Here is a 22,848-nt window from a genome sequence, read left to right as displayed (position 1 = left end):
GAATTTTTGGTTTCAATTGAAGTCTATTCCACAAAACAGCTTCTGGGTGTGTGACAATCCTCATACCTGTTGTGCTGTCAGGTCCAGCTTCTACATGCAACCTGGCTAGAAAGCCAGCAACCCACACCAAGCATGTTTGATTATATAATCTACATATAGATCTATATATAATTTATTATATATTTTATTATGTAATATGTATTATATTAAATCATAGTGGCTTAAACAATGTTATATTAAATGATTATAGTATATCAATTATGTTAGTAGGAGCTCTTGCTGGATTTTAAGACCCGTGCTCTAGCAAAGGAGCTGAATAATCCCTCAACTACAGTCACACTAATCCTGGCTGCAAAGCAGCCCCTGTCTGTGCAGCAGGGAAACCCAGGGGCTTAGTATGGATTTTATGGGATTTCCCCCCTTGTAAATGTGGCAAAAGGGAAGGAACCCTGTCCTGAGCACTGCTCAGGATTCTGTACCTTTGGATGTAAATAAATTTTATTATGTTTTATTATTTTATTTATAAAATAAATACATTTAATTTAATTTTATAGATGATGGGCCTTTCAAACAAAGAGAAATGAGTGCTAAAAGCCACGATTTCAATATTAAGAGTTTCAGAGCCAGCTGATTCAAAGTGGTAGCTGTAATTTAACTGTGTTGCAGACATGCCAAACCCAATACCATAATTAGTGATTCAAAATAATATTTACAGCTCAAATCATACATATTTAGCAAGAAGTTGAAATTTCCATCTATTTACAATTTTACTAGCTTAAAAAGGCCTCTAAGCTCAGTTTTCCCCCCATTTTGCTTGGTTGGGTTTGAAAAGCCTGGCAGAGCAATGCTCAGCACTGCTAGGAGAGGACCTGGGATTTTGTCCCCACCCATGGCACGGGGATTGGAACTGGATGATTTTTAATGTCCTTTCCAAGCCAAACCATTATAGAATTCTGTGATTTTCCCTGCGAGGACAACAGTGTTTGCTGGCCTAGAGCAACACCCCATTGCGTGCCTGAGTTCACGCCAGTGCTTTGCCTTTGTGCTCTGGTACCCAAACCAGCACGAGGGAGGTGTGACCCACAGCACGGCTGGCACTGACACCCACGCTTACCCCAAACAGAACCACAGAGGGGAAAAAATACCCTCCTTAATATGCTGCACGCGATTGCTGCCTTGTTACCGACAAGTATAATGGCACATTGATAGAGGTGCCAGAGAACCTTGGTAAGAACAATTATAAAAGGAGAAAAAGGAGGTTTTCACATTCAGAATCGCGTGATCCCTGCTCGAGTGCTGCTTTTTAGAGCCCTCCTTTGCATGCGGGGCAGGGATGCCGTTGCCGGCCAGGGCTCGGCCAACGCACAAGGAAATGCCAACTGGGATGTGTCTGCCAGCTCTCCTAGAAATAAATGAATCTTTGCCTCAAACCAGTGGCCTTTGCAGGGAAGGAAGGCCACTGGTTTGAGGCACAGATTCAGCTGTTTTTCCAAACCTGCTTCTTGCTGGGATGGGTGTGATAATGTCCCAGTGCAGGTGATGGATTCAGGCACTGTCAGAGAGCACTGTCTATTTTAACATGACTGCCTTGAGGCTTGTCATGTTAAAATATTTCTTAAACCTAAAATAATTAAAGAATTTCTAAAGTCATGACCTTGAGCCAGGTTGTCTAACCTGTGTCCAGGCAGGGAGTGGGCACTGCAGGGAGACCCATGAGGGTCTGTATACCAAAATCAGGATTGGGACCAGCATCAGTGTTTACACTGTGGCTCTGTGCGGATTCGCCCTCTGTTCTCCTCATCTCCAACCTCCTCCCAGTGCCCCAGTGGCTGGATTCTGCTAGGATCTAGGTAGGATCCAGTGCATAATCCCACAAAGCAGCAGTAATGGTGTTCTGAGGCTGTGCTTTTGGCTTCACAGGACATTGTAACTCTGGGTAGGGTTTTACTGGCTTGGAGATGTCTCAGTTGGGGATGCTGCTGGCAAGGTGTGAATAAGGGTGCGTACTGCAGCCAGCAGGCAGCAAAGGGTGAAGTGAAGGTGCTAGGGACCGGGAGGGGACAGCCTTTGGCCCCAGCGGGGTGCTGACCCTGCAGAGAATCTGGGACTGAGATGGCAATGTGGGTGTTGGAGGCCACTGCAGCTGCCCAGGGGGACAATGGGGCAATTGCCTCTATCCTCCTGCTCCCGGTTGCCCCCCAGTACCTCCAGATACTCCCCCAGTTCTCCTGACCTCTACAAATGTCTCCCTTAGTTCAACACCTCCAACTGTCCCCTGCATCCCAAGCTGACTCTCAGCTCTTCTGACCTCTGCATTTGCCCTCCTGGCCCCCTAATCCCACACCCCCAGCTCTCCCAGATGCACCCTAACATCTCCTGCCTCCCCGTATCTCTGTGAGTGCCCCCGACCTCCTCCATCCTACACTTCACTTGGCCCCCAGCTGCCCTGACTTTGTAACTGCCCCCAGTCCTACCCCATGTCCCCCAGCTGCCTCCCCCCTACTTCACCAACTGCTCCTCCGGTCCCTCTGCCCTGCTCCTCCGCTCCCATCTCCCCCAGTTGTCCCCGGTCTCCCGCATTGTCCCCGGTCCCATCTCCCCACTGCCCCCAGCTCCACTGCCCATCTCCCCCGTCCCATCTCCCCCGTTGTCCCCGATCCCCCCCGCCATTGCCCCCCACTGTCCCCGGTCCCCCTCAGCTCCCCCCGGCCCGGCCCCACAGCGCCCCCCCGCGGCCGCCCCTCAGGCCGCGCCCCTCCCGCTGACGCGGCGCCTGCGCGCAAGCGGTGCCGGTGCCGGTGCCGGCGGATCCGCGTCCGCCGCGGCCCCGCGGCCCGGCCAGGCCCGGCTTCCCCCGGCGTGCCCCGCCCCGCCCCGCGGCCCCTCGCCCATCATGTTGGTGCCCGTGTTCACACTGAAGCTCAACCACAAGATCCTGCCCCGCATGGTGGCGCTGGGCCGGTACGACGGGACGCACCCCTGCCTGGCGGCCGCCACGCAGGCGGGCAAGGTAACGGGGCAGGAGCAGCCTCGGGGGCTGCGGCGGGGCCTGGCGCGGCCGAGCAGCCCCGGCGGGCGCCGCGGAAACCGCGCTGAACCCCGCGAGCTGCAGGGGTTGAGCCAGGCTGAGCTGAGCCGGGAGCTGGGGGCTGGTGCCCTTCGCCCTCCGCAGGCCCCCGGCCCAGGCGCCCGAGCGGCGTGCGGGCACGGGGACGCGATGCTCGAAGCCTCGCTGTGCTGCAGCAGGGAGCTTGCAAACATTAACAGCGAGTGACGAAGTCGAGCAGTAGCAGAGGTGCCCAGAGAGGCTCTGGAGTCTCCAGCCCTGGGGAGATTCAAAAGCTGTGTAGACAATCTGGAGTAACACGCTCTGGGGGACCCTGTTGGAGCAGGAGGTTGAATTGGGTGACTTCTGTGGCTTCTTCCAGCCTGAATCACTTTACAAACCCAAGCCTCTGAGGAAACTCACGTTTTCTAGCAGAAAACGGGATTTTTTGAAGCCACGGGTTTTATCATACAGCTCTCAGAGCAGTGAGCCTTGGCACTGTTACAAACCAAGCTCTGTGCTGATAACGGGGCTGAGGTTTCTGTGGCTGATGTACAAACAGTCTGACGGGAAGAGAGAGCATCCTGTGTACTCTGAGTTAGAAACACAAACAAAACAGGATTAAGTACAACCTGACTAATAAAGCATAGGTTGAAGCATAAACCCACAGAGGCACTTAGGTTGTAAATAAAAGCAGGGTTCGTCTGTGATGTTTCCCAGCATTATTCATTTTATTTTGGCACTTTCAGGAACAGCACAGAGCAAGGGCTTGTCTGAGGGACAGATTGCACAGCCAAAAAGCAAACGGTTGAGCTGACTTAGCTCCAGGCAATTACAATGACTGAGCATTGGTCAGTGAGAGTAAAACCATATTTATTGTTCATCCTTTTAAAACTAACCATGTTCACCTACAGATGGAGGTCACAGATATGTACCAGGTAAATTGTCCTAAATGGGGTGTTTTGCAAATACTGCTACCAACTGGAGGTTATTTGTTTAATTTGTTGTTGCTCCCTTTGGTTTCCTATTTTTGCCTTACTTTGAAGACTTGTCAGTTGTCATTTTCAGAAACAAACGAAACAATGATGCTGCAACTCCACTGGTCAGAGCACTGGTTTTTCTGCCATTTCCCTTTTTCTAGTATAGTTTAAAGAATAACTGTGAGAAATACTGTTGTCAGTAAAACCCCCAGTCTTTTGTCCTCATTTAGGTTCCTCATCCCAGTTATTATGCAAACAATAGTCTTTAGTGTTTGTATACAAACAGATATATGTGTTGTATTAATATTTATATCTTTGTTTCTACAGGTTTTTATTCACAATCCTCATGCCCGAGGACAGAGAACATATGCAAACCGAATGGTGCAAAGTAACCAAGATTCAGACATTTCTCTTCTGAACATTAATCAAGGGATCACTTGTCTGACTTCGGGGATGCTGAACCCTCAGCTGGGTTATGATTGTCTTCTGGTTGGAACACAGACTAATTTATTGGCTTACGATGTGTATAACAACTCAGATTTGTTTTACAGAGAGGCAAGTTGATTTAACTGTCTGCTTTTTTTAGTATCTCCATAATTTTCTGTTTCTTTAAATTGTAAAGATTACAGCTTTCACATTACTTTGTCAATTAATTATGTGTCTGTGCTGTACATTATTCCTACTGCTATATTCAGAATATTTTGTCTGTAGAATATCTGCAGTATTTCAAAATTAATACGTGAAAATTTACTCTCACACATACAGATATACATTGCATTCATATGTCACATCACCTAGCAAGACCAAATTAAAAAAATTATAGGCATTCAGAGCTCTGCTAAACTGACAGTGATAATGTTGGAAGCTCTCTTCTTCATTTGTGTGCTCTGATGTATTATTGTTTGCTGTTTCTTTTTCCTTTAATGCCTCTCTGTAGGTTTCAGATGGAGCCAATGCAATAGTTCTTGGAAAGCTGGGAGATATTTCACCCCCACTTGCTATTATTGGTGGAAACTGTGCCCTGCAGGGCTTTGATTATGAAGGAAATGACCGTTTCTGGACAGTAAGGACACTCATAATAGTTTTGATGTTAATAGAAGATTCTTTCAATGGCCCTAAATCATCTTCCTTTATTTTTTTTAATATGATAACTATTAATTTAGCTGTTGATTGTTGTTAATTTATCTCAGGCCTTAAACTGTATTTTGGCCATGTATTCAGTGCACTCAGATGTTGCTTTAACACTGGTTGTGTCAATTGTTCTGTTGCAGTTGAGATAATAAAAATAATTCAGCTTCTGACAGCTGTGACCATCACTGAGTACTGTCCTTCTCCTTGCAGGTTACTGGAGACAATGTTCGTTCATTAGCACTGTGTGACTTTGACGATGATGGGAAAACTGAGGTTTGTAACCATTTACACATGAATTCAGCTGTTCTTGTGGTCTTGTAGTGAAATGATAATTAAAAAAACCTCAGATTATCAAGTACAACTGACTTACATCACCAGTTAATGTTTCTCATTTTCCTTTATGCCAGGAGCAATACAATGAAATGCCTGTGATCATCAGTTGGCAAGGCGTCTGTTTCAGTGGTGTTTCTTGAATATGGTTATGAACTCTTTTAAATTTCTGAGAAACAACTTGCAAGCTAACATGTAAAAGTGAACTTAGGAAAAGCTATTCTTTTGAAAAGCTTCACTTACACTTGCTGACATCGAGAAATGTCTTCATATGCAGCCCTTCTGTTTCCTTGTAGTGACATGGGGAAATTAAATACTGTTTGTTTGCTGATTTAAAATGACAATAATTTGTAACACACATCTTGCTGATAATGATGTGAGACAAACAATAGGAAACAGCTGCCATTCTGATCATGCAGGGTGCAAGAGATGGGTGAAATTGTGAATTTGTGTGGCATTCTCTTTTGGAAATGTTTCTTCATCCCAAATGAGCAACTGTGCTTCTAAATATGAATCTTTAAGAAGAGTAATGGCTTCCTAGTATACATCAGATGCAAATGAATATGAAGTTAAATCATTATGCTAAAAATACTTACTTTTGTCATCTGTCTTAAGACTTTAAACATAATTACTTGAGCTTCTTCATTTAGTTTCTGAAAAATCCTTGTTTGGAATATCCAGTAGCGATGTGTAAAGGTTTCATGTGTCAACAGTTTTCATGTGGTTTTTTATAAGCACTAAACTGACACAGACCCTGCTTGATTGGGATCTTCAGGAAGTGAAGTGGTTCAGGTTTTCAAATCAATTTCTGCACAGCTCCTCTTTGTATTTTTTTAATGTGCTGGGAGGTGTTTATAGAAATTTGAGACAGTGTGTAAGGATTCAGAAACCAGGAAACTGATCTGTAGCACTAATTGCAAATGGTTTGCACTTGTGCTTTTAAGTGGGTTTTGCTATATTTTTCTGCTATATTCTCCATGGTTGCTGTAATCTGGTGCTACTTTGAGCTGAATCGATCTGGATACAATATCCAACTAACTTGCTGGGCCAGTTACCCCAGCTTGCATTTACTGAGATGTTTTCAGGGTTCTTTTTGATCTTAATTATATAGGTGATTTTAAAGGGTCTTCACTTATTTATTTAGTTTTATTTGTGGCTTTTGTGAAACTGCCTCTGGTTTAAAACTGAAGTTCTGAGAAAATGCACAGAAGCAGCTTCCCAAATTATCACTTTGTGTCTTACCTGGTAAATTACTGTGTTAGCTTAATTTCTCTTCTTTCTTCCCCAGTAAAAACATGTTTACATTTAAAATTGATTGCTTTTGAAATTGTATGAATATACTTTTAGTAGCTAACAGAGCTAACTTTTCACTGCCTTCCTCAGGATTTTTAGATTGATGGTTACTTTCTGCCATCTTACAAAAGACTTGTGGGGCAGAACTTTGACTTTCTTTTTCAGATTTCTGTCCAGTGGAATGAAAGTCAGTGAGGTGGATGTGGTGAATCAAACTAATAAAAAAAATCTAGACACCTCTGGAAAATACAGCATCACCATAATTGTTTCAAGATTGTATACTTTTATCTGGTTGCCTTTTGCTGGTGGTTGCAACTTGGTCAAGAAATGTGTGCTTCTTAAATATGTTAATTGTTGCAAATTATTTCAGTAGCTGCAGTAGACTTAGCTTGGCGTGATTTAGGTTGACATAATCTGAAGCATCTTTACTTCAGAAGAAAAAAAGCCTTTAATATTTTTAAAAATCCAACTTTGTTATGGATTTGTATCTCTTTTGCCAGGTAAAGATGAAAGGCTCATGGGTTTCAGTGGGGAAAAGTACTAACAGATTTTAGACTTTGATTTGTAATTCTGTTTGTCATTGATTTGATGGATGACTGTATGGACAAAGCACTGAGCAGATCTTTTTCTTGGTTTCTCAATTTGTGAAAGAGAACCTGACAATTGTCACCATCTTCATTACGAAATTTTCCACTGGGCTCCTTTCGAGTTAATGCCTTCTATTGGTGAACTAGGAAACAGGAAAAGAACTAAAATGTAGGAAATACTAAGGAGTGAGGATGCAGAGGATCCAATTCAATGCCTGTTGATATAGTAATTTACATCAAGATAAAGCCGATTTTATTCCTACTTTGCAGTAGTGGCAGCCACCACTTAGATTGAAGGAGCAGAGATGGTTGATACTTGAATTCATTTGGGTTTGTTTGTTTGTCTTAGTTTTTTCTGTGTGTGTTTGGTCAGTTGGTTTTTTAAAATGAGGGATCTTCAGTGCAACACTGGCAACATTTCATAGATCTGTTAAAAGCTCTTCATTGCTGGACTTGAAATATTCATGTGTCCTCTGGATCCTGGTGCTTGCTTCCTTAGCTTGAATAATTATTTTTAAGGAACACTATTTTTTTTTTCAGCTTCTTGTTGGCTCTGAAGATTTTGACATCCGCGTGTTTAAAGAGGATGAGATTGTGGCAGAAATGTCAGAGACAGAGGTAAATTGTTTCTAGCTAATGTTTATTATAGTTGCTGACAGAGCTGTAAGTATTGTGTACTCTAAAGCTACTCTGGTTCAGGTTTATTGTGTAGTTAAGTACTTAACTATTTGGCACAGTATCTGTTCTGCTAGAACTGCAGAAATTAGAGTTTCATAATGTCTTTCATTATGCAGGGGGCTTTTTGCTTTGTTTATTTACAAACCTTTCGCCCCACTGAGAAAAGTGACTATTCTTGGCTGACAGGACCCTGTGCAAGGGTAATTAAGGTTGCCAGGTTGTAGTTGAAGCTCCTAGTGTCCTCTGAGTAAAAGGATGTCTTCTACAGTTTTCCTCAAATGTTTTTGATGCAGTCATGATGATGTAACTTGTCCCTGTGTGTATATCCAGACAGTGCATGGCAGGGTAGAAGGGGGATTCCCAGGCAAAACTGGAAGATTGTATTGCAACTGGAGTTACACACTGGCGAAAAGAGCTATGGTGACTAAAGTAAGGTATGGGGCAAATATGTTTATAGAGGGATAAATAAAAGGTGTAGGTGTTTAGCTTAAGAATGGGAAGAAGGTGCCCACTAATTTTGGTTTTTAGGAAGGGAGTAAAATATCCTTATCACTGCATTTAGAAGTGTTCTCAGTCTTTTCGTGGCCCTTCTGGACCCAAGGTAGTGTAAGGTCACAGACTTCTGTCCTTAAAGATCTGAGGCCTCCCCGCTGCCCAAGATGGGACTAAAAGGCTTAGCTAATAAACCACTTATGAAGAGCTATAAAAGACAAAGCCAGCAGGCACTCTTGTGGAAAAGGAGGTTGTTGCTATCACTACAATTAGAACTGGGCCTATAATATGTCCTGCTCTCTCTGCAGTGGCTAGTCTGGTCATTAGATATTTCTAGTTAAAGGGATGCTAAAAGTTTGTCACTCTCAAATATGATGTATTTCCAGATCCTCAGTGGAATTGTTTTATATTCACACCTGCAGTCATAGGAGGCCTGTTACAATTCTACTGTTCTAATATAAAAGGATGCAGCTGAACCTAAACCTTTCTTTTTAGGAAGATAAATTCAGGGAACAGTGTTTTTGTACATTGTTTGGTTTGGAAAACTTGGATGGTTTTCATTTTCTGTGTTTAATCACTTATTCTGGTGAAGCTGAGCTTTATTGTTACCTTTGAGTTTCTGACTGTTGCTGTGGTCTTCTGTCCATACTAGGTACTTCTAATTTAGTTTGATACTTAGGAAAGACTCTTCAGAAGATTGTGGAGGAAAGGATAGAGGGTTTGGAAACAGTTTTGTGGTAAAACATCCAAGGAGCACAGTCAGATGAGTCTAAATAAGAAGTTGGGGAAGAATTTAATTGAAGGAAGTCTCCTGTGCTACGTTGTACAGAAGACCAGACAGATTATTGCAATTGTTTCTCCTGACATTAAAATCTTGAGTCTCAGTGTGTGGAAAAACCTGCATTTCCTAGTCCTGAGAACCTTAGCTCAATGAGGAATGGGTCTTAAAAGGGGTGAGAAACAAGCCAAGTTATGACTCTCAGGTCTTTCCCCAGAGTTAATTCAGGTAGGACACCTAGCCTGGTGTTCCAGTTGTGTTCCAAAGAAATCCAACTGTGGGAGTTTTTAGTTTTTAATTTACTGGTACCGGGCAAAGATTTTCTACCAATAATATCTCCAAGGCTTTCCTACCCCAGGCAAGTTGAACCTTTGGCATCATCAGCTCCTTAAGCTTAAGGAATATTGTTTGTAGTTTCTCAATGATGGTGTGTTGGCAGTGATGACCACAGGAATCCTATGAGCAGTTGTTTTGCTGCCTGTGGTAGGAAATAGTTGGTCAAAGTACGCAGTTTGAGGGCAGTTCTGCAATCCTTGCTGAAGTGTGTCCTAACACTGGCAGCACAGCTTGTGTGAGGAAATCCTGCAAGGCCTTCAGTGATTTCAGACTCATTCTTAAAAGTAGTTACTTCAGTATTCAATGCTTCCTCCAACAAACCATTTAAGAAATGTAGGATTCATATGATGAATTTCCCATGACCTGTTCCCTGCTATTGAAGTTACCCAAGTTCTCAGTCCTGTATCCTCTCTCTCCCTCTTTTCCCCACCAGACTGTCACTGCACTTAGCCCCATGTATGGCAGTCGCTTTGGCTACGCTCTTGCCAATGGCACCGTTGGAGTTTACAACAAGACAGCACGCTACTGGAGGATTAAGGTTAGTCCATTGTTGGAGTATCATTATTGGAAGCTTGAAGACTGCCAGGAGACTTGGTATCTAATTTCAGGTCATTCTGATGTTACCCTTAGGTGAACTTTGCTGAGCACAGAACTTAATGTAATTTTGTTCTTACAAAATCTACCTGTTCTTATACATTAATATAAAATACCAGGTCGGTTCCTGTAGTACTTTTGGGCTGTTGGTGGTGGTTTAAACAATGGGGATACAACCATACAACTAGGGATTCTTCAGCTTAACAAGAGACATTTATGTTAGAAAATCCTTTGGTTGAATCAATAAACTGTTTTTCAGAAATTTAAATCTTGCATTGTCTATGTTTAAGGTTATTTTTTTCTCACCAGTAGCAATTTCCTGCTCCAGCAAATCAGTTTAGCAAGAGCCTTTCCTGATGCTCATTTTAATATTCTTAATATAATACAGAATAGTATATTGGATAGTAATAAGAAGATTCCTCAAGAGGTGGCAGGAAGAGACTCATGTTTGTCCTCAGTAGTCTTAATTTTATGACAATGTTGGGGCCCTGATACTTTTTTTCCTATAGGATTTGGTTTTTTACACTTTGTTTTTGTGAGTTCTGATAATTTGCTTGGATGGAAGTGTATTTAAGGGAACGATCAGGTCCTTTGAAAGCAGTATACTAGATTAGTAGTGCAAGGGCTAAGGTGTCACATGTGTCTGTGACCTTAGAAATAGTAATGCTCAAGCTTCCTGTTAAGAGGCATAGTTATATTCCTTTCTGTACTCTCTGTAGTCTCATAGTCCAGTGTTTTGCAAGTGGTAAGCATGTGAAGTTTAGAGGACATACCTGAGCTTAATTTGTTCTTTCTTTTCTGCCCTCAGTCAAAAAACCAAGCAATGAGCATACATGCGTTTGACCTGAACTCTGATGGAGTGTGTGAGTTGATCACTGGCTGGTCTAATGGGAAGGTGAGTTTATACAGGGGGAAAATGAGGAGCTGCAGATATGGGGGCTGTGTTTGAACAAGGCTGTTAAGTTATCTGAAGAACAAAAACCAAAAAATGAAAAAGACTTAGAAACCTAAGCACTGCAGATCTATTACAATAAACCTAGTTTGGCTGGTGAGTCCTGTGCCAAGTGCTTGATCAGAGAAAAGCTGCTTCCCCTGCTTAGCTCAGTCAATTGCTAAGGTGTGGCAAGTTGTTTCCATGACAGCAGAGATCATATGCCACGTCCTAGAGTTCCTGAGTGTGTCTGTTCAGGTGTGTCCTGAGGACACGCTAATAAACCTCTGCCATATATTCTGAATGTTCCCAAACTACAGGGAAGACAAAGCAGTTATGTAACAGGAGAGCAGTGTCAGTCTTGACTGTGGCAAGATTAATCAAGCATTATTTCATTTTATGTAGAGGCATTCTGTACAGTTCAGTTTTAGTCTTTCAAGCCTCTTCCTTGGTATTCCCCTTTGCCAGAAATGACTGTTTTAACTGCCATATCTCTCCTGAATGCAGCTTGCCAGGTTTTTCTGTAAAGCTGTGCTTTCTTCTTCACACCTCTTATTACTCTCATTAGCCTGCGGCACTTTAATAAATTCATATCAAGCTGGCAGTCTGGAGCCCAGATGTGTTGTAACTCACATTGGATTAGATGTGTAACATTTTTACAGAGAGAACCTCTCCTTGCTTTGCTCCTGTTCTTTTCCACTGGTCTCTACCCAATTTGTTGGTCTGAAACAGTCCCTAGCTCCTTGAAAGAGTAATGCTGTGACCTGTGCTTTGGAAAATACACAGTGCATGGAACTGAGCCCACCTCACCCTTCTTATCGAATGAAAGATAATTGAAAGTTGTGGTATTTATGTATAAAAATAATTCACCACACAAGGATTGCAGCTGAGAGGAGAGGTTGTAAATACTGCGTTAAAGTTATTTCTGGTTTAGTCTCATCATTACTGCATCATATGTGCATAACCTTTCCAGTGCAGACTTGCAGTCCCTTTTATTTCCTTCCTTTTTAAGTTTTGCAACTTAGGGAAGCATTTCTGAAGAGATGTTCCTTCTACCTCCTTCTAGAGTCTGCCTAGAGGTCATTTCTTAATAGTACTTTTTTCATGTGTGGTGTTTGGATGAGCAGAGCTGCAACTTCACCTGCAGTTCTGTGAGCAGAGCTGGCTTTCAGTTAACAGCTCAGAGTATGGCATGACATGTGTTTTGGAGTTGGATTTTCTCTTCTGCTGAGACTTGGAACTATTTTTTTGTTCCAGGTTGATGCACGCAGTGACCGGACTGGGGAAGTCATCTTTAAGGACAACTTTGCTTCGTCAATTGCAGGACTGGTGGAGGGGGATTACAGAATGGATGGGAGCACCCAGTTAATCTGCTGCTCAATTGATGGTGAAGGTAAAGGCATTGTTCAGGATATTAATGTAATACACAGCAATATCAGGCACATCACATTATCTCAGATTAGCTAAACATCGTTTTGGTTCCAACGTTTTGTGTGCCAAATTTCCTTTGCTTTATGTGCAGCTAAGGGAATTTTGAGTTATGCTATCTGCAAACAGGATTTTGAATGTTGTCTTCTTTTTGAGAATCAGCACATTTCATTATGATCCAAGAAAACATCAAAATTCATTTCAATTTCTAATGGAAGAAACCCCATCCTAATGCAAAGATAATGATATTCAGTACAGACTCTGATTCTTCAGGCTACATTGTAATAGATGAATGTATAGGAAATCTTTGTTTTCTATGTTTTAATTCTTTGGCCGCTTTACAGTAGGTCAAGCTGTTTAAAGAACTAAGGGTGTGTGTGTTTTGGTTTTCTTCTGCAGATGAAGAGTTTTTATATTAGAAATTTTAGATGTTAACAGTGCTTTGTTTCCTGGAAAATGCTATCCTGAGCCTGGAGAAGTGGTGGATTTATCCCACCATGCATTCAAGAAGTCAGGCCTCATTATTGTGAGTGGAAATAAATATGATCACAGATGATTTAAATAAGCTCAGTATGAATTTACAGGGATGGCTTCAGGAAAGACACTGGTGTGATTATCCGACTCCTTGGCGTCAGTGGCCTGAGACAAGCAGGTCTGGCACAACCCATTTGAAACAAAAGCCTGTCTTTGTTAAATAGCAGAGTGTTTTGCTGTCTGTCTTAATCACAGGCTGTTGGGATTTGCTGCACTTGGGCTTCAGCTCATAAACCTTTTTCCCAAGCTTATGGAAGGGGAGCATTGTAAGCAGTTCTGGAGAACCTTTTCCTAGCAGAGTTGTGTAGGTTGGTATCACTGAACATGATCATCCTTTTCTGATGGGTCCATTGTAAACAAGCCTTGGCACAATGGGGATCCCTTTAAGTCTTAGTAATTAGTGTGGCTGGGGTTATATAGACAATGTTATTAGAGTTCTATTTGGGACCAGCATCCTTTCATATGAGGTGTTCTCCTGTGTTGCAGTGGTTTTTGTCTTGCTCTCATTTTAAATGAATGATTCAGTCAGAAATAATAAAGTGTGTCCTTTCATCAGAGGACAGTGTGCAAGCTGAATGATTTCAAGTTCCACACAGCTTTTTACAGGACAGCAGTCATTTGCAGTCAGGCAGCATATTCTTCCCAGGTAAAAGATTTTTGTCCCTGGCTTTCAATGTCAGAGCTGCAATCAGGGCACACAGCCTTAGAGCAAAATGAAAGTTGTCTCATCACCTGTTCACAGGCCCTCTGTCCACAGACAGAGGTATTTCCATAACTCTGTGCTCCACTGGACTACTGGGAAACAAGTCTTACCCCTAGAAGTGAAATATCCCTTGATTTGGGGAAAAACTAATGTGGGTAAATCTTGTTTACTGGCTGATTAACAGTGACTTACAGTCACTTCCAGACAGCAACAACTCCTCTGACCAGCTCTAGAAATCCAGGTACACATTTCATTAATTTTGCATAATTGTAAACTTGCCTAAGCACCTGAAAGAATGATTGCAGTGGGAATCCTCTTGGAAATGACTGGGTGCTGCCCATGCCTGGTCAGGTGAGTACAGCTTAAAGACAGCTTGGAAATTCACCTTTTTTTTAAAATGTACAGTTCTCTTGCCCCAGTCACGAAGAAAGGGGGAGCCTCTGTGGGTCTAAATCAATGCTCAGGTTTTCAATTGAGTAGTACTACCTGAAGATGGGAACTGCAGAAGTGGTACAAGGGAATCATGTCACAGAAACTGAAGTTCTGGGCAGGCTGTTGAAGTCTTTGCTGAAATGGGCTATGTTTTGTTTTTGTACAGTCCGAGGCTATCTGCCAGGAGGTGAGGAAATGAAAGGGAACCTAATGGATACAAGTGCTGAGCAGGATCTTATCCGAGAACTTAGTCAAAAGAAACAAAATCTGCTGCTGGAACTGAAAAATTATGAGGAAAATGCAAAGGTACTGCTTGAAGAATGTGTAGGGCCAAAACACACCTTCCTATTGGTATAAATCCAGAGTAATCTGGGAAGTGGTTGTGGGGCAGTCCAGACAAGTCAGAGCTGTAGCTTGTCAGGATGCAGTGAGTCTGCTGGGGGCTCCAGCCTCTGCATTTGGCTTGCTCCTTGTGCAAGTTCAGAACTTGCTCTTTGTATTTTAATAATGCTTTTTTTGCTTCCTCCTCTTGCCAGAGCAGTTGTGTTTAGAGCTGGATTCCCTTCAGTCTTGTGTTTTAGCTTATGACTGAAAATTGTAGTTTTCAGTGCATAAGCCATCTTGGGAGTCAGAGGGATTGTGTGAGAGGATCAGGTCACTGGGTGAGGTCTGGGAGTGCTGCCAAGATGTAGGAATCCCACTTGTGGCTTGATGGTGAGCATTTCAAAAAACAGTCTGAGGAAAGAGCGAACTCATATTTGAACAGCAAATGACCACCATGGCAGAAGCTTGGAATTCTGTAAGATTGTGTTTAAAATTAAGTGTTTTTTGAGCAAAGGTTTGCATACAGAGGTCCATCCGTAGTGAAGCACTCAAACACATTGTAACCCAAGTGTCCACAGCTCCATCCCTAATCCAGCCACCACTCATAGCTAATTGGAAGTGTCTGAGAATTGCTGTAACACGACCTTCTTCCAAAAGAAAAGTGAACTGACTTGTGCATATGTTTTCTAGGTTTTTTGAAAGAAAATCTTGAGATTCTGATACTGAAGGGTATATGTTTTGTAACAGGCTGAATTGAACACTCAGTTGAAGGAAGCTGATGCACAGAGAGGTGTAATTCCAGCAAACACCCAACTCCACACATCCCTCTCAGTTAATCTGGGCTCTGACAGCCAGTCTGCGCATGTGGAGTTGTGTATTTCCACCACAAATGGTGAGTGGTAGCTTTCAACCATTGATACTCAATTAATGTAAAGTCATGCAAATTTTTAGTTATATTTAGCTGGTGATTTGAATGCCTCCCCTTTATTGTCTGTAACATCCCTTTTGTGGCTTTTTTCTTTTCACAGAGTTTTGAATTAAGCTGTGTTCCTTGAATGGGTCTTAGGGGAAAAGAGTTTGATGGAATTTGTTTCTTATTATATGCTATTTTCTGAGGCAATTAATATTTAACTTGGCTGAAACCAACCTTGGTGATCCCTGCAGCACTTGTGTTGACTGTGTACCCACTGCTGCATTAGTGAGGGTATTGCATGAATGCAGCTGCATCTCAGCTGGCTTTACATGCAAAACTGGAACTACCCCAAGACAGCAAATTCACCTTGCATCAGCCATGCTAGGATGCAGTCAAGTCCAGATGTGGTAGTCCTGGTTGCCTGGGATATTTTAACAATTCAGAGGAGGGATGTTGAAGGAGTTGAACGTGCTTAATTCTGATAGCAGTGGCGGTTTGTTGCCAGAGGACAGCTTTTCATTTGGGAACTGCTTTTTCTTCCTGTTGCTAAGACACAATCATCCGTGCTGTGCTGATCTTTGCTGAGGGCATATTTGAAGGAGAGAGCCATGTGATCCACCCCAGTCTCCAGAACCTCTCAGGCTGCATTCGTGTTCCACTTACTCCACCCAAAGATGTCCCTGTGGATTTGCACATCAAAGCCTTTGTGGGTTACCGAAACAGGTGAGTTTTTGTGGTGTGATCTCTGCTGGTCTCCAGAACTATGGGACCAGGAAACAGCAATAATGTGGTTTCATGCTTGTCCCATGGGAAGTGCACCGTTAATTCCTGGGTGCTTCATTTCTCTGTCTTACTGAAGGGAGAGCCGGGATGCTTTCTTAAAAACATTGGTGGACCTGTGGCAGTGAGTTCTTTTCCACACAAAGTCTAAATGCTCTGGAATCACTGTGATCTGTTGTGTTCTGGCTCTGCCTTTAGGGAAGGAATGCACATTTGTCCAGATGTCTTATTGTGGGTGTGTGGAGGGAATCAAGAGATGAAGAGACTATCCTGTCATCCCTGAGGGGCTGGGCCCTGGGTAGTGGCTGCTCTGGATGGAATACTTGAACACTTGGAGTACTTGAACACTCTGGAGCCACAACTTTGTTTCTCAATCTATAGAGTAACCCCGAATCAATTTGGCTTCAGGGCAAATAAAAAGTAACACAGGCTTGATTTCAAGATAACATTTTTCCAGTCTCCCATAGAAATATCTGTCCATAGAAAATAAAATGTCTCTTTATATACCCTTGAAAATAGATTTCTTCTTGCTCACATCTGCCAGAGCTGTTGATGCCTGAGGAGGCAGAATTCTTTCCCTGGACAGGGAGGCATATTTTGAGAGGTAGCCACCCACTGCAGAAAGACTGTATGGGACTGAATTCCCTTTCTGTTTTCTCTCTTTGCCTTTATTATTGCTTTTAATAAGACTTCACTGAACTTGTAAAGAAAATATCCAATCATAAAGTTAAATTGTAAATGTATTAGCCTAGAGAGTATACTTCAGTGGAAGGATTATTGAAAATGACAGCAATGGGGAGGAATCATACAACCTCATGATAAGCCTGGAATTTCCAAGTTTCAGTGTTTCTTCTAGGGAAGCAGTCAGCAGCTGATTATATAACTGGAAATTGTGGGTGTCAGTCCCCAGGTAAAAAAGAGCCAGGAAGCATTGCAGTAGGTGAATCCTTGCTATGTTATTAACTCTGTTTTCCCATTGTTGCTTCCAGCACACAGTTCCATGTATTTGAGTTGACAAGACAGCTTCCCCGTTTTTCCATGTATGCCCTGAGCAGTCCAGACTTGGCCACAGAGCCCCTGAGCTTTGTTAACTGTACCATGAATGAGAGGCCACAAAGGGTGAGTTTCTGCTCTTCTTCCTGGTTTCAATTCTTGCAAAGATGGAGAGTTTGCAATCAGCTTGAGATTTCCAATAGCAAAGGAAAAATTATGCAGTGAAATGCCCTACTGGCCTTTGGAATCTGTATTTTTCAAGTCAACCCTGCTTTTTTCTGTCTTTAAAAGATGACTCAGTTGAGACATTCCAAGCATCAGGAATTCCTGCAGGAACTAAATGCTTGAGATCAGAAGGTGTTTCAGATACTATCTTGTTTGCTGTGTGCCTGCTGATAGCAGGAGACCTGTAGTGAGTGTTGAATTTTGTAAATGAGCAGAGAACAGGAAAAAGACAGCACAGTGCTCAAGTAGTGGCTCAGTTTCGTAGCAGTCTCTGATTGTTGGATTTGATTATTTTAGGTATATTCAGCTTTGGTTCAAGGATTCAACTGTCCTTATTCTAACAAATTCATGACATGGGGTTATGGGATAGAATTTAGTAAATGAAATTTCTGGGGTACCCTGAACAGAGTGTTCTGGTGCACATCATGTACAGGGACATTGTGTGGTTCCTGAAGCTTTCCACACAAGGGATGGCTGATGCTCTTAATTTTATTTTTGCAAGATCGTTATGTGGCTGAATCAGAGCTTCTTGCTGCCAGAGGATGCCGAGTTTCAGAGTGCTCCCTTTCAGGTTTGCTTCACTTCACTTCGTAATGCAGGTCAGCTCTGCATCAAAATCAAGCCTGGTGGAGAGGTGAGTGCCTCCCTGGATACCCCAGTAAAACCACTATAATTCTGTAAAAGTGAAGATGACTAAAGAGGCAGAAAAAGTACTGCTTTTGGAAACTTCTGTGTCTGTTTACTGTCAGTGGGTAAAATTCCAGGGCCTGTTACTGAAGTAAGATTCTTAGCCTGTGGATCTGTAGGAGGGAGAGAAATTACTTCCTCACAGAATGGTTTCAGGGAGCCATAATGTGAGGCACAAAGCTGCCTGTAACTTCACTGGTCCTGTGTGCACAGATGCCTCTCTATTACAAACCTGAATAAAAGCCCCTTTGAAATCAGTGTCTTTTTGCCTACTGAGAGCTGTAGAGCTTGTCCATGCCCTCTTGATAAAAGGACCTCCTTTCAGCCTGGGCTTTCTTTCCTTTCTGACAGATTTCCATCAACACAGATGATATTGATCTAGCTGGTGACATTATCCAGTCAATGGCCTCTTTTCTGGCCATTGAAGATTTGCAGGTGGAAGCAGATTTTCCTGCATATTTTGAGGAGCTGCGGAAAGTGTTGGTGAAGGTGAGGAGGCTTTGGCATTTCTAAGTAGGCAGATAAGAAGTCACTGGGGGTTATTTAAGAGGGGCTCTCTAAACTGCTTTATCTTTGTTGTGAAAATCAGCCCACAATGGCTTGCTGTATATTCTGTGTGATACCCTCAACTTTCTGTCTATTTTTGTTCTGTAGAACAGGCCCTTGGTTCCCATCAGTTGGGTGTTTAGGATAAAGTAAATATGTTGTCTGGGAGACTGAGCTCAGGGTTTGGGTCATCATGCTCATCCCTTCTGGGGGCCCTTCTGCTCCTGAAGTGGGGAGAGAGGGTAAGGTGAACAGTGTGAGGAATGCTGGGTTGGGATGTTATTTCCTATTGCACTGGGCTGAGGTTTAGCCTGAACCCTGTGTGCCCAGGGTGCCAAGGACCCTTGCTTGTGACTTGTTTGCCTTGGACAGGTGGATGAGCACCATGCAGTGAATCAGAGGCTCACTGCTGACATGGCTGAACACTCCAACCTCATCCGCAGCATGCTGGTTCAGGCAGAAGATGCCCGGCTCCTGGGAGACATGTGAGCAATTGCTTCCTGATTTGTGTGTTTGGGGTTTAGAATGGCCAGTCTTTGCTTTTCAGGCAGAAAAGAGCACAGAAAAACATCGGAGTGATGCCAGAGTTGTCTAGTTATGATTTTTGATGTAGAATTGTACCTTTGGCAGTCACACCAAGAGCTCTCCTTGAACCTTGTCAGGTTCTTTAGGTTCTCTCAGGTCCCTTTATATATCTGTGGTGCGTGTACTCTTGAGAACACCACAAAAGAAATGTTAGGTGTCAGGTTTTCACTCTGATTTGCTGTTTTCTGCTAATGCTGAGCTTTACTCTGAAGAGGAGTAGGGCAGTGGTACTTTCACTGGGAAAAGTGGTATCTCCACTTTGTCTTGCTGGATAACGTAACTGCAAAAATAGACTATTCAGGTTTTTTTTAGTAAAATAACCAACATGTCTAGACAAGTCTGTTGTCTTCTAGCTGGCAGACGTGCAGGTGACTGTGGTAGCCAACACAAGCATATATTGCTACACCTTTATATTGACAAATCAGGAATGACTTTCTTGTCCTCAGAGCTGAAAATAACTGGATTGATTGTTCCCCAGGAAAAACATGAAGACACGGTACAGTGAGCTGTATGACCTGAACAGAGATTTAATAAATCAATACAAAATTCGTTGCAACAATCACACAGAGCTGTTGAATAATCTGAAAGCTGTGAATCAGGCAATCCAAAGAGCTGGGCGGTTACGTGGTAAGTCTGTTTTTGAAAGCAATGAGGAGTTGAAACTGCCAGTGAGGCACATAAGATATGTCTCAGAGGTTACCTGTGACTTCAGGTCTTTTTGGCCTGAAACTCAGTAGAAATAATCTTCATTATTTAGTCATAGCCAATTATGTGTGACAGTCAACTGCGAGTGTCCAGTATAATCTGGGATCACAATTCTAGAAAGAACAGTTTGAAATAGTTCCCAGATTTTTGAATGAGGCAGACATTGATAGTTTTGTTGAACATACTACTTTAAAAATGTTTTTAGAATTACTTCAGTTCCTAGTTTATAATTCTGCTTTTAAAAAAAAGTAACTACTAACTTAAACAGGACTGTTTTATTTGCATTATTAGTCATGTAGATCTTTGGGGAGGGAGGTACTTTTTTGTATGTTTATAGCATTCCCCTTCCAACAAGCTCTCATAAAACAGAGCTACAGGGGATTCTTCTTTAACGAAAGGATTTCATCTATGTACTAAAAAAAAAGTGGTGTTTCATCATGTGTTTCAAAAGTATTTGAAAGAAACCCCTAAATTTTCAGACAGGATCAAATAAGTATTTTTACCAGTTTCTTACTCTGTAACTGAGGTTTTTTTCTTTTCTTTCCTTATTTTTCCTCTTTGCAGTTGGCAAACCTAAAACACAAGTGGTCAGTGCTTGTCGGGATGCAATAAGAAGCAACAATTTCAACACACTGTTCAGGATAATGCGTGTGGGAACAGCCTCCTCTTAGGGAGAGGAGCAGCAGCTGCACAGAGGCATGATTCCATCAACTGGGCAGATAATGGATGAGAAGCAGTTAATCCAGACCCCTACTCCACTGTAGGGTGAAGTAATTACAATGGTAGTGCTGTAGCTAAGTTGTCAGGTGAGAAATATTACACAGACCAAAGCTCCATGATGAGACCATCAGAGTTTAAGTGCAGATACGGTATTTATGCAAGACAGACATTCAAACAGTTATTTTTTATTGCAGTAATTTATGTATGTAAATATATTTTGTAGTTAAGACATTGATCTTTTCCATTAAAACATAGACTGGCTTGACTGATTTTGTTCTGATTTACTTGGGAAGATGTATACTGCTAAGTTTATTTGTTGAAAAAACCCAACCCAAACAACTTCTCTGGTTTCTGCTGTATAGTTCCTTTACACTTGAACTTCCTGTGCTGGAGAGTCCTGGGTTTTGCAGGGATGTGCGGCTCTCTAGGTTAAGTGCAGAGCAGTGCATGAAAACCACCAAAGGATAACATCTCGCTGGCTCTTGTGCCAGAAGATTTTTGACAGGTATCCAGTTCCATGATCTGTGCAGGTTGAAAGTGGTCTGTTTCATATTCAGCACTCTCCCCACACCTGGATTGCAGAAAGTTTTGCTTCCAGCTATTGGTTCTGTGCTACTGCTGGAAAAACTGCTGATATTGAGGTGGGCAAGGGTGCATTTCAGGAGCAACAAAAACAAACTACACACTCAAGCTTGGTGCGTAATCATGAAGAGCTGGTAGTAATGGGATCAAAAGAAGAAAGTATTGGAAAATTACTTGACTCCTGGCTCACACCTGTTTAGTTGTGTGATCCTTAGAATTGGATTCAGTTGTTACAGTAAGGCTCTATCTCAGATCTAAAGGTATTTTAGAACCTTTGCCAAAGCAAATTTCTTTTGGAAGCTAAAAATAACCTGGACAGGATGGAGGTTGGGCCCCAGTGTTCCTGCATCAGCATTACCCTTGCCACCATATGATTGTGTTTACGATGTGGGCAGGGAGGCGTCAAGTTCTTGGGTGGTTTCTTGGGGCTGTCAGGAGTTGTATCCTCTAACTGGTCTCTCATGAGCAACTACTGAATTAAAACCAGCAACCCATCTTTGTTACAAAGCCACTGGTGAGTAGGGTGTGACCAGTTGAATGGGAAATGTAATTCTCTCAATGTTTATCCCCAAAACTTGCCTCTTGCCACTGCCTTGGCCCTTTCCATATGGAGAACTATGCTCCTGAAAGCGCAGACCTGTGTCAGATAGAATCTGCAGCAGGAGCTCATTTGAATCCCTTTAAGAAACTGGTTAAGTCAAATCCAGCTGCTTGGTAGAAGGGTGGTGAGCCACCCATGCTGTTCTAAGCAAGTGAGCTCAGAGACTTGATTATGGAACAGTCTCCTGGCATAAGTTCTGGGCTTTCTGCCACTTGCTGTACCTGTTCCCACTGTTTCAAGCTCTTGTTCTTTATGTTCAAAATCCTAATGCTTGCTTGCTTACATTTATGTACTCCATTTAATGATAAGAGAGTGGCTCTGATCAGAAAGCAGTTTTCCTGTCAGTCTGATTCTCAGGACTATGCACCAGCCACTGCCAATCCCAGCTCTGTTCTGCTCCTGGCAGTGAGGTCAGTCCTTCACACACTGTGCAGACCTTTGGTAAGGCTGATTTCCCCTATCTAAGTTTCCGACAACAAATTTGTAATTTATTTTCCTGTTAAACCAACTTTTACCTTTGCTAAATGAAAAATGCATGTATTTTGCATGCACCTGCACCTAATTGTAGATACAGACTGGAATCCAGCAAGAGCATCTACAGAGAAAGCTCCCATTACTGGCACTGGATAAATGAAAGCCCCTCTTCGTTTAGGAGCTCATGTCATTTGAAATTTTAGTGAGTGAAGTCTTTCCTCTGTACCTGCAGCACCAGTCATGCCTGGGGCTGCCTGTGGCTTTAGGACCTAACAAGGAAGGGTGGGAGAGCAGAGACATGTTCATTTTTAAACCTTTGAAAGCTAACTGCAAATTTGGCTTCTTAAATTACTTCATCTGAGTCACCAGAGGAAGGGTGGTTCCTTGTGTGATCAGGTAGATAGGGGCTTACTCAAGCAGAGGCTGGTATGCCCTCTAGT

The 22,848-nt window shown here is 42.6% G+C and overlaps 1 protein-coding gene across 1 annotated transcript; it reads left to right on the top strand.

Moving 5' to 3' along the window:
• Positions 1-2,786: 2,786 nt before the first annotated feature.
• Positions 2,787-21,016, top strand: BBS2 (Bardet-Biedl syndrome 2). The gene is made up of 17 exons (XM_058846382.1): positions 2,787-3,010; positions 4,354-4,581; positions 4,964-5,089; positions 5,368-5,430; positions 7,908-7,985; positions 10,085-10,189; positions 11,054-11,140; positions 12,434-12,569; positions 14,440-14,579; positions 15,345-15,489; positions 16,062-16,233; positions 17,280-17,409; positions 18,011-18,142; positions 18,547-18,684; positions 19,114-19,226; positions 19,805-19,953; positions 20,596-21,016. Exons 1-17 carry the CDS (start codon positions 2,894-2,896, stop codon positions 20,700-20,702), a joined length of 2,166 nt encoding a protein of 721 aa, XP_058702365.1. The 5' UTR covers positions 2,787-2,893; the 3' UTR covers positions 20,703-21,016.
• Positions 21,017-22,848: the final 1,832 nt, after the last annotated feature.

Source organism: Poecile atricapillus, chromosome 10 (assembly GCF_030490865.1).
Source record: "Poecile atricapillus isolate bPoeAtr1 chromosome 10, bPoeAtr1.hap1, whole genome shotgun sequence".
NCBI classification, from domain to species: domain Eukaryota; kingdom Metazoa; phylum Chordata; class Aves; order Passeriformes; family Paridae; genus Poecile; species Poecile atricapillus.
This window is presented reverse-complemented; position numbering and strand designations above follow the sequence as displayed.